The 12,138-nt window shown below is 46.6% G+C and overlaps 1 protein-coding gene across 32 annotated transcripts in view; it reads right to left on the bottom strand.

Moving 5' to 3' along the window:
* Nucleotides 1-12,138, bottom strand: part of EPB41 (erythrocyte membrane protein band 4.1) — a 97,601-nt gene that overhangs the window by 5,957 nt on the left and 79,506 nt on the right. For 30 of the 32 annotated variants that reach the window (XM_074555613.1, XM_074555610.1, XM_074555609.1 and 27 more), the window contains 4 exons: nt 4,322-4,450; nt 2,200-2,301; nt 1,672-1,752; nt 117-224 (listed from right to left, as the gene is read on the bottom strand). In XM_074555613.1, the coding sequence (XP_074411714.1) occupies nt 126-224; nt 1,672-1,752; nt 2,200-2,301; nt 4,322-4,450 (411 nt within the window). In that variant the 3' untranslated portion in view covers nt 117-125. The remainder of the gene's footprint in view (nt 1-116; nt 225-1,671; nt 1,753-2,199; nt 2,302-4,321; nt 4,451-12,138) is intronic. The other 2 variants (XM_026797529.2, XM_026797541.2) reach the window with 1 other exon arrangement.

Raw genomic sequence — 12,138 nt, 5'->3', positions numbered from 1 at the left:
GGACTCAGCAGAGAACAATGATCATTTTACTTCAACTCTGACCCTATTTACCCAAATCTCCTGTGCACTGAGATCAGCCATCCCCTGCCCCCACTCGAGGTGATGTCTCTACTCACACAGCCCAATTACTCCTCTGCAATCTCCGTCTCCTGGTGCACAACCACTTTGGTCACCGACATGTCTGGGTGCTGCTCCTTAGCAGCCTTGATCGCCTGTGCCAGGACCTGAGGGACAGCACGGAGAGCAAAGGTTAGAGCACGTCAGAGTGTCAGAGCATGGCACCCACCAAGGACACAAGAGCCTTCTTCTAACTCCAGAGTGTAAAAAAGAAAAGTAGATGCACTTGATAGAATTATAGGAAAATTACAATTGTGAGTTGGGAGGGACCCACAGGAATCATCCAGTCCACTCCAGGCCCTGACCAGATTCCCCAACAGCCCCAGCCTGGGCATCCCTGGAGCTGTGGCAGCCTCGGGGCCGTGCCCATTCCCTGGGCAGCCTGGGCAGTGCCAGCACCCTCTGGGGGAAGAGCCTTGCCCTGAGCTCCAGCCTAAACCTCCTCCATCACAGGGAGCAGAGGTCGGAGCTGCAGCCCTTGCTGAGCACTGCCCTCAGTGTCCTCTGCTCCAGCTGAACACAGTGAGTGCCCTCAGCCACCCCCTCCATGGCCCTTCCTGATCCTTCACCATCTCCAGAGCTTCCTTTGGAATCTCTCTTAATTGTTTTAGGTCTTAAATTGTGGTGCCCAACACTGCCCCCAGGACTTCAGCCACACACTTTGGTGACTTTTAGTGCTACTACATTATCTCTGAAAGGAAAAGCACTACTTGAACAATACCTCCATCTCTCCACTGCCCCATGGCAGAAGATGGATGAGAGCATTTAAGCATAACCTGCTTATTCTTCGCAGCAAGTGTGATAGGCACATCTCAGACATTTTCTGGTGGAGTTAATAAACTAGATCTTGTCATAAGAATATTTTCCACCCCCACGATACTTGCGACTAAATTTAAATTCAAAGTATAATTCTCTGATGACAAAATCATCACTTCCAACACATGCAAGAGGCCAACGAGACTGAGTCATCAGAAAGGTTTCATATAAAGCCAAAGAGATGCTACACAGGTGCTGAGTGCTCTGAAATTACTTCTGGCACTACAGAATAGCAATAGTGCTTCAAAGTTATGGGAAAAGGAATGCAGATCAGCCAGATGTCAAGGAAAACTTTTATTTCACATTTTTATGGATTTTTTTAAAAAGCCTACAAAACTGTCTGAAACAATTCTGGAATCAAAACTTTGCTGCTCATCAGTTTCAGAATAGAATTCAGCTTTCCTGTCTCAGATGCTTAATGTCAAAAGAAATTTATTACTGATATAGAATCATGGAATGGCTTGGTTGGAAATGGATCTAAAAACCCTCATCCCATTCCACCCCCTGCCATGGGCAGGGGACATCTTCCACTAGACCAGGTTGCTTTAAGCCCTGTCCAACCTGGCTTTGAATATTTACAGGGATAGAGCAGCCACAATTTATAAGAATATGAACTTTCATCTCTACCCCAGTAAAATTTCCCTGGTTCATTTTTTGGTGACACTGTCTTTGAACAGGCAGCCTGACTGATTTTTGCCAGCTCTGGGAAATTCTTTTGGATCATATCCATACTCCTACCTGGTCATGGTCTACATCTGCATCTCCCGTGATGACAATCCTCTTCTCAATCCGTGTCTCTGAAATGCCACCTTTCACAGTCTAGAGCAGAAGGAAAAGCTGCTGTTAGTGTAAAAGTGCAGAGGCGTTTGAGCTCACTGGGGCTGCCTGTCTAAAGATGGTATCCAAAAATAGTGTCACCAAATTGTACCTGGCATTAGAGTCACAGGGGAAACTGCTGCTGCTCAAGGAAAAACTGTCAAAGAGTTATTTTTTATAGCTGAGCCAGGGAAGAGCTTCTCCTCACAGGACAGCTCTTCCTGCTGTCCCCCACAGGACAGTCAGAGTCCATGTCCACACTGTGCTGCAATTAACGCACAATCCACAGATTTAACACAGACAAAACTGAACCCTTCATGCTTTGCTCCATGTACTAATCATGTATTTGAAAGGACCTTCCAAAAACTTTTTTTCCTCTCGCTCATCCCTGCTCATCTCTCCATCAGGCTGTTGGTTGAACTGGTGTTTTGTGGTGCTCCCTGGTGTTACCTTGGTGATCTGGGTGGTGGTGGTACTGCTGGTGGTTTCTGAAGTGATGGTCTGGGCAGTCAGCAGGATGCCAGGGTCTAAATCCCCATTGCCACCATCTGTCTGTGGGACACAAGAACAGGCTGTCAGCCCCTGAGCAATGGGGACAGAAGCAAAGACTCCACATCACCAGAGCCACACAGAGGATAATCTGAGGACAGCAGCTCCATCGTGCACAAGACACAAGCCAACCTGCGCCTAGGTGCACAAGAGCTGGGCAAGTCTCTGAAAGCTCAAAGTCCCTATGCTTTAAGGCTGGAAAAGCACAGATCCTTCAGGGAGGACCTGTGACACCCCTCAGACCAGGGGCACTGGGACGTACCCAAGTCTGAGCATGCTGCTGGCCCTGCAGTGCTGGTCATACCATCCATGCCTGAACCGTGACAGGAGACCAACACAGACACTGATCCCAAATTCCACCTGCCTGCATCCATGGAGATCAACAAAGCCAAGAGCACAATCTTATTCAGAAGGTAATTGTCACCCTTGCTCCTTCCTCACAACACCTTGCACATCCCTCACTTCATGCTCTGCAGAAGGAAAGAACATCCAGATGTTTGCTGAAACAGGAACAAATTTTGGAGCTGGTTCTTGGATTTCATCCTGCCTGACTCAACCACTCAGGGTCTGCCAAAAATCCCAAACGAAGTCATCCTGGCCGCGCTGTCCATGTCCCCACTGGGCAGCGTCCCTGCTCAGCACTGGGACAATATCTGGAATTACCACAAGGTGGGACCATTTTCCACAGTGTGGCAGAGATTTCATGGCACATCACATCCTGTGCACACATGGCTGACTGATCATAGCTCTGGAGATCACTCTTCCTTTCCATTTCCCAGTTAGAGCAAAACTCCTCCATTCACCTACACTTGCTGAAAGCCAGCGCAATGCTCACCACCACTATCTGAATGATCTCTGTGGTGCTGCAGCTGGGAGGATGCTGAGCAGCCACAGCATTCCTTAGGAATCCCAAATTATACAATCATTAGATTCCTGCATCCATAACAACATCCCACGGCCACTTCACTGCAACAGGAGAGCACAGGCTGCTGACGACAACCACAGTGATGGCAGAGCCAAGCTGACACAGGCTCCAAAATTTCAAATACATGAAGAAAGGCTGGGAGGGATGGGTGTGTTCAGCCTGGAGAAGAGAAGGCCTTGGGAGACCTTACAGCCCTTTCAGGGCCTAAAGAGGCTCCAGAAGAGCTGGAGAGGGATTGGGGACAAGGCATGGAGGGACAGGACAGAGGGGATGGCTTCCACTGCCAGAGGGCAGGGCTGGATGGGATATTGGGAAGGAATTGTTTCCTGGCAGGGTGGGCAGGCCCTGGCATAGGTTGTCCAGAGTGGCTGCCCCTGGATCCCTGGCAGTGTCCAAGGCTGGACAGGGCTTGGAGCAGCCTGGGACAGTGGAAGGTGTCCCTGCCCACAGCAGAGGGCTGGAACTGAGTGAACTCTTAGGTTACTTCCACCCCAAACCATGCTGCCAGTCTGTGATTAAAATCCTCTGGTTTAGACCGAGGATTAATTTTAACCTCAGCAATGAATCCATACCTGCATATCCTCTGCTTTGCAATACTGCTCCACTAAGATTTTTACTTTCTAGTCACCACATACCCACTGAGGTTGCATTTTATACAGAACATTTAGTGTTTAACAACCATTTCAGTCTTGAAACCTAAGGATGACCAAATAATTTAAAAACCAAGTTCTGAAGAGGCATAAACACCCTCTTCAGATCTGGGAAAACAAGAAAAGGCATTTATTGCAGAAAAAAGGCCAACTCAGGTTAACTTTGTACAGAGAGAGCCACATCCTGAAGCCACCAGTGGCTGAAGATAAACTCTGTTTGCAAACACATCTTGAAAAAATAATTATTCTTCAGGGATAGCAAAACCACTGCTCCTCTAGAAATACCAGATGCACCTGGAAATAGTGTCCACAGCATCAGTTAATGCCTGTGCTGCACCCAGACATGCAGAGACAGGCAGGTGCTGCTGTCTCTTCCTGAGGATTCAGAAACAGAACGTTTACTTGGGTTTAATGAAGCCCCTACGAAACTCATCAGAACACACCTTACCTGTGCAGCTTCGTAGGTGATGGTCTTTGTCTCTGTGTGGACAATAGGGACTTCCTTTGTGGGAATTTCGCTTTTGACGGCGCTGGACACGTCAGAGATGGTGACAGTCTGTGTCTTCACTAGCGGGGGCTGTGAGACAGGGTTAAAAACATCTTGTAAACAGCCAGTTCCCATCTCCACACCCTGACTGGGCTGCTGGCAAGTGTTCTGACACTGATCTGATAAAAGTACTGTGGGAACCAAGGTCAGCCTAGAAATCTTTGGGTTTAAGTCTCTGGAACATCACACTGCTCCGAGGGCAGCGATCAGGCGTGAGGATTAGACAGGCAGCAAAATCCTCCAGCCCTTCCCCACACCGTGGACTCTGCTCAGCCCAAACCAGGCATTAAGGGTTTAATGGTGTGTCACAACACCACAGATGCTGTCTCCACTGATTCTTAACTTTCTAATTATCAGAAGCTCATTGCCAGTTGCTAGGAGAAGATGACCCTCATCTGGTGATGCCAGTGTCAGGATTACACCAGCCCTGGGCACACAAGGACTTTATCACAGTTGAGCAGCTTTATCCTGACCTCAAGAGTAACACTGCGTTATGAAAAATCCTCATCAGATCTTTAACTTTTATTAAATCAATGTCAGATAAAACAGGAAGAAAAATAAGGGTGGAGAGAAATCAGTTGTTCCAACACCTGATGATTATCCAGAAGAAGGCAGAGTGAGTTCAGAGCCAGTGCTTTCCCAGAGGGCTCGATTTCTGCCACCATCCCCAACCCTGCCAGATGCCACTGTGATCATTAGCGGGGAACAGGCATCTGTTGAATCAAAAGCAATATCAACACTGGAGCAGGCAAAAGTCCCTCCCACAGTGGGGAGCACAAAGGGACACACTGGACAGCACCTCAAATTTGCTCTGCTGTACTGAGAGTCAGCTGCCAGTCCAGCTGGGGCCAGCAAAATCCTTAAGGAGCTAAAATTACACAATTTTTGAGCCTAAATATTGCCTTTTCGTGGAAATGCCACAGGATGCTTCAATCCAAGAAGAACAAAGGGCATTGCACTGTGGCAACTGTATTTCATGTAAAGATAAATTGAGAGGGAGTCTTTTTTAATGCAAAGACAAATTGACAGTGGCTCGTATTTAATTCAAAGATAAACTGAGAGGGGCTTATTGCACTGACTGTAGGAGATTCACTGGCTCATTAGCTCCAAGCACGAGTCCAAGCCAAGCAAACCCAACTCCTATGTGGGTCTGTGGCACCTGCTTGCTGCAGTGTTTGGGTTCCCACTCCAAAGGCAGCCGGGGTGTGGGGGCAGGAGCTGGGCTCACTACCTGGAAGCAGCGAATGAGCTCCAGCAGCCTGTTAGGAGCATCTGGGTTGGGACATTTGCCATGTGGCTTTCTAAAGTCAAAGCTGTCTTCACCATCCTCTGCCACCTCCTCCTCCTCTCCTCCCCAGAGCTGACGGGGAAGTGTGGCAGGGCTGGGCTGGGGCTCCAGCTCAGAGAGCTCCGAGTCCTTCTCCACATCCACACAAACCCCCTTTCCACATGTCAGGTCCTCCTCGCGGGCGGATCGGCTGGGAACCGCCTCCTCCTGCTCCTGTTCCTCTTTCTCCTCCTCCTCCTCCTCCTCGCTGCTTAGGGAGGAAGCACCACAGTGCCAGCTGGCAGAAGGCTGTGAGGCGGGTGGCACTGGAGTCTCACTAACAACTACCGACTGCCTTGAGCCCTCCCACGCAAAGCCAGTGTCAACACTGCTCCACTCTGCCACTGCAGCCACATCCTCTTGGGAGAGAAAGTCACTCATTTTCTAAAAAGAAATGGATACACAAAAAGGGCCAGAGAGAGAGAGAGAAAGAGAGCAGGGAGTTAAGGAGAGCAGGAGGTCAGAAGGCATCAAGGTAAAACATCAGGTTCTTATCATATATCATATCTCCAGTAACACATGCAACAGTGGGGCCGGACCCCAGAAAAACTCTGTGCTGTACCCAGTGCATTCACTGACACAGCCTTCCTGGTACATTAATAACCCACTCTCCTAAATTCTAAGGAAGTAATATGAAAACTCTGTGCACCTAGAGGAAGAACCACCACTATGCACTTTTTGCTCAGTTTGGAATAATTTCAGTGTATCACTCAGTGTATCAAGAGGGGACTTGTACACATCCAAAACTTCCATGGGCAACAAAACTCACTAAAACCATCCTGATTCCGCTTTTAACTCCTTGAAACTGTTGCCTCACTTTCTAACAAGATTCCGTGGGCAACCAAAAATACTACAATTTGTGCTTAAAATGTGAGGCCTGAAGCCTGTGAGTTATTTGGTATGATTAATTTTTTATACCCCAGAGGCTTTCACTTTGACTGACCTCCTCTCAGGGCATAGCTCAATGGTAGGATAAGAGCAGGAGCTGCTTTATGAAGGAACAAACAGATGCTTTTTTAAAGTATAACTTCAAGAAATTACTCTTCCCCCATTTCTCATGGTATTTTTCAGTTCTCTGCTTCTTTATGTTGTAGACAGGTTAGCTGTAAGATTTCTACTTATTAGAATTTCCAGCCTCTTGTGTTTGTCTTAAGTTGATGGGATATTGCTTAGCAAAATGCATTTAATACGAATGAGGGAGAGCAACCAGCACTGAGATGGGTAGGTCAGACTGTGCTCACAGGGAAAGGCTATTTCTGAACCAAACCCTTCCACATGTTTGTCCAAACATGGAGAAACTTGGAGACCTCAAGGCAGTGTGCAGCTTCCTCCTGAGGGGCAGCTCCCATCTCTGCTCTGGGACAGGGACAGCAGCCAGGGCACGGCTGGGGCTGGGCCAGGGCAGCTCAGGCTGGAGCTCAGGGCAAGGCTCTTCCCCCAGAGGGTGCTGGCACTGCCCAGGCTGCCCAGGCAATGGGCACGGCCCCGAGGCTGCCACAGCTCCAGGGATGCCCAGGCTGGGCATGCTGGGGGCTCTGGGCAGAGCCAGGGGCTGGACTGGTTGATCCCTGCAGGTCCCTTCCCATTCAGGATATTCTATGATATCATACCCAGATCCCACCCTCGTTTCCTAATGCAAGACTCTACATTGCAATATTCCACAAAACAAAACATGAATGGGCTGTCAGCTGTGTAGAGCCGTGTCTTGTTGGTTTAAAACTTGAATTTATATACTGCCAATATGCTGACCTTCCCTTAATTATAGATGCTAAACCTTGCAAATTATTCATGGGACCTTGAGAAGACACAGCTCATCTTCTGGGGTTTAATGGAACACGCCTTAGGAGTGAGATTTCCTTATGTAAGAGCTGGAGCACTACCCAGCCAACAGAAGAATCACAGATAAAACAAAGAAGACTAAGCAGCTACACAAACACTGATGTATTTAAAAGGCAAAAATCTGTATACAGTCAAAACAACCTCCCAGTTCCCTTTCACAGACAGATAAAATAATTTGCATTTGGAAGCATCTTGTATGACAGATGCAAAAAGGAAGGGAGAGCTGGAATGGAGCCTGTGCTGTGTGTATTCTCATCGCCAGCAGAGCCAAGTGCAGCAGCAAACATGCAAGCTGGAAAGACAGAACGAAATCCTGATAAGATCAACTGATCAGAAACACTTATTGCCTTGCCTTCCTATTCCACTTATTATTATCAAGAAGATGAACTAATGGGAAGGTATTAATTTCTAAATAAAGTTATCTATGTAAAACTGCCCCATAGGAATTTCAGCATCTGTTACAAATTCTGATCTTATCAAGATTTGTTTAAAATTGCAAATGCCAAAGCATACCTATTTAGGGCTCAGATTTGCAGAGTTCCAAGCTCACCTTGAGACCCAGGAAACCTGAGAGGTGCCTGGACTGCCAACTACTCATTTCCAGGGACATAGCCCCAAACCACTGAGGCCTAAATCAAGCACAAAGCAGTCAAACACAGAGTAAATTAAATACAGGACAGGATGCAATGCCCCAGAAGAAACAAACTGACCCAGACATGAATGCAACTTATGCACCACCCTTCAAATACAAATCTTTGTGCCTCTGAAGATACGGCTGAAGCATTGCAATGAAGTGACGCACAATAATTCAGACTGGGGATAAATTAATAACAGGCTCAATTTCATGTTTGACACCAGTGGCCAAAAGGATTTCTTTTTCTCAAAAAGTGGTTTTGTATAAATTTGTTTACTTGCATTTCTTCAAGACTGCTGTTTTGGATCAGTATCTATTTGTGTGACTCAGCTGCCCTGTGTTGTCCGAGTGGATGTTTTTTTTTCATGCTGCTGCCTCTTTATGTTGAATATTCCATTATTCCCATCCCAAATCAGACTACTATCCTGCAGAAAACTTAAGAAGTGCTAAAACTATGTCAACTGCCAGTTAATATTAAATAAAAATTGCTAAAACCATTAATTTCTGGAGCACAGTAACTACCTACAACCACCACATGAAAGGCTAGGAATCCCAGCTGGTTAATACTTCCCAGTCCTGTTCTTTTCCAGCATAGCAATGGAATTGTTGACGCTGTTATTAGGTTATCCCCAAACAAGGATCCACAGAAGCTCACAGGCTTGGAGTGACTGTCTAGGAATGCACAAGGAGATGATGTTGCTTTGCAGCAAACCACACTCACCAGAGAGCGCTCCCAGATCAACTGATGCTCAATCTCACAGCTGGCAAAGCACTTGGGTAAAAAGTATTATGAAGCAGAAAACAAGAGATCCTTATTTTACAGTACCTGCCACTGCCTTACCAAACTGCTTTGCCTTAAGGTAAAAGTTAAAAATATTCAGAAGCTGTTCAAAACAACCTGGCATTGAAAAGGATGGACATTACCTATGGATTTGTGGTTTTCAGTGGATTTTCTCATTGCCATTAACCTGATCACAACATCCTGACCAGCCTACTCAGATGACAGACAGATAAAAGAGATTTTGACCAAAAGTTAAAGTAATGCTAGAAAACACACTGTGCGCCCAAACCTTCAAAAGACTAAACTCTGTCATGAACAAGAATCCAATATATTACACAACACACAGCAATTACCTCCAATTATTGTATCAAAGTCTGGGCAACATGAAACAACCTCAAGATGAACACCTAAATTATCAAAATGAGGTTGTTGGGCAATATGATTCCTCTGCCCACCCCCACTGGTCTCCTTCCCATCTCTTTTGTGGGACAGGTACTGTCACATGAAGGGCTCTTTATTCCAAAATCCGTCTGCAGAGAACAGAGCAGTGGCATTGCAAGAGCTGCCTTAGTGCAGCAGCAACAAGTGAAGAGAGGGGATAAAGTCAGTGTTTATAAACGCCATCAATTTTGTGCTGCTCATTCCACTTCCCTCATTCCATAAATGAGGCGTCTTAGGTTGCAAGGTGTGTCTGGGCTGTGTGTTCTGTGCCCACCTGTCAGAGCTGGGGCAGTTCTCTGCTGCTCTTGGGGCAGTTTTCTTGATCTCTCCCACAGCCAATCCTCCCTCCAGGAGATCTCTGCTCTCCATGGCCACTGAGTGTCCCTGCAGGGCTGATCCAATTCCAGCATCCCATGGGCAGATGCTGCGCCCAGGGCAGGAGCCAAGCATTCCTACCTGGATCCAATCTGAGCCTGGCACAGCACAGCAGCCTTTGCCCCCTGCATTGCCAGAGGAGCAGCTTTCTGCTGCCCTGCATGGCCAGAGGGAGCCCAGGCCCATCTGCAGCAGCCCTGGAGCTGCAGAGGAAAACTCCCCCCTTGTGCAGGATCCCTGCTGCAGCAGAGCCACAGCTGGCACTGCAGGAGGGCTGAGCCCCCATGGGATGGGGCTGTGCCACAGCCTGAGCCACAGCGTGCCAGGGCCTGCTCGCACTCTGGCAGCATTATTTTGTATTACTGCATTTTTACTTTTATCTTTATTTTTTTAATATATAGTTTTTCTCTATTAAAGAACTGTTATTCCTACTCCCAAATCTTTGCCTGAGAGCCTCTTAATTTCAAAATTAGAATAATTCAGGGGGAGGGGTGATTTACATTTTTCCTTTCAAGGGATACTCCTGCCTTCCTTAACAGACACCTGTCTGTTCAAACCAAGACATGAAGTTACAGCTCTGCTTTGATTCCACACTCATCTCAGGAATTGGCACTATGAGCAGCCAGATCTGCCCTCCTGTAATCTTGAAAAACTTGGGACTTAAAATTGACTCTTGACACAACCTCAAAACACAACCTGAGCTTCAACCAGAAAAAATCCACCAGAAGTTCGCGTTGTATCACTGAGCTGAGGAACAGTGGTTCATTAGGAATGTGGTTTCTTCACTTACAAAACCCAAAAGGAGCATTTTTGTCTCCAGATTAACACACCAGGTGGGACAGAGGTTCTTGTAGCTGTGCAGAACCTGCCTCACTTGTGCTCTCAAAACAACTTCCTGCAACTGGTTTTTCCTACCACACAGTCTCCAAAGCGAAGAGGCAGAAGGTGCTAGAGTGACATTAAGCATTTGGTAGAGGATTCCTGCAAACAAAGCCTGTCTTAAACCAAGCTGGATTTAATCCTCAACTGAATTATTCTGAATCAGTTTGAGACCTTAGAGCTGCAGCCTTGTGTACTCCCTCTCCCCAGCCCACACCCAAGAGTGTCTAACAGACCCTACACTCCGAATGCCATCAGCAATGACTCAGTCTGATGGCTCCTGCTTTGAGAAAGGAATACTGAAGGTTAGTTCAAGAAGTCATTAACACAGATCATATATAGCTTTTTTTGGTTAATAAGCAGTGGAAAGAAAAATCTGATTTGCAATAACATTTATTAATGGATAAATGTACATATTTACAACGAAAAATCTGAGAAAAAATACAAAACCAAAAAAGTGTTCCAAAAGAGCATTTTAGGTAAAAAAAGAAAGTGTTTCTAGTCCCCACAGGACTAGTCTAACAAGACTGTCTACCATTGTTAAAAGATCCCAAAGGGCCCAAACCAAGGCCTGTCTTTCTCTCCAGTCCCACAAACCACAACAGATGCAAACAGAGACACAAGAGGAATCAACTCTGTCAGGTTCTCCAGCATCACCCACCAATAACTACAGACCAATGAGCTTCTGCATGAATCCATAATGCTTTCTTGGGCTGAATTTATCCAGAAAGCTTCTTCACTCATCCCATAGGTCAGAACAAGCACCATCAACTCATGGCAAGGAAAAAAGAAAATGCAATAAACCAGTGAAACAATTTTCTCAGAGTGATAAATTACTAACACTGATGTGAAGTGAAAGACTTTGCCCATAACCATTGGGATCTGGGCTTGATGATCCTCGTGGCTCCCTTCCAACTCAGGGTATTTCATGATTCTATGATAACCTTCCCAGGAGCTGGTGGTACAGCCAAGCCTCATTCCTCCCAACACAAACTACTTCCCTTTGTGCTGAGGAAATCATCCTCTACTGATTATTTCAGAATAGGAGTGAGATATGGAATACCTACTCTTTAGAGTCATCACTAGTTACTGGAAAAGCCACAAGAAAGGGGAGCCAGTCTTGGCTGAACACTGCCCTGACTGAGCTGCCCATGGAGAGTCCTCAGCTCACCTTCCATCACTCCCCAAGCGAGGCAGAAGGTGGGAGGAGGTGCAGGCAACATCCTTCTTTATCTGCTCCCTTTCAGCAGTCAAAACAGAAAAGGGATATTGTTTTAGAGCAACAAAGACCTCGAGTATCATCACACACAGAGCCCCACACCCAGCAGAGCCTCAGAGCTGAATCTGAGTTCCAAGCAATTGGCTCTGGCACATCTGCTGCTTCAGAATACTGGTTTCCACTTTCTCCTAAAGCAAGAAAGCACAAGAAACTTCTGTGTGTT

Source organism: Zonotrichia albicollis, chromosome 20 (genome assembly GCF_047830755.1).
Source record: "Zonotrichia albicollis isolate bZonAlb1 chromosome 20, bZonAlb1.hap1, whole genome shotgun sequence".
NCBI lineage: Eukaryota > Metazoa > Chordata > Aves > Passeriformes > Passerellidae > Zonotrichia > Zonotrichia albicollis.
This window is presented reverse-complemented; position numbering and strand designations above follow the sequence as displayed.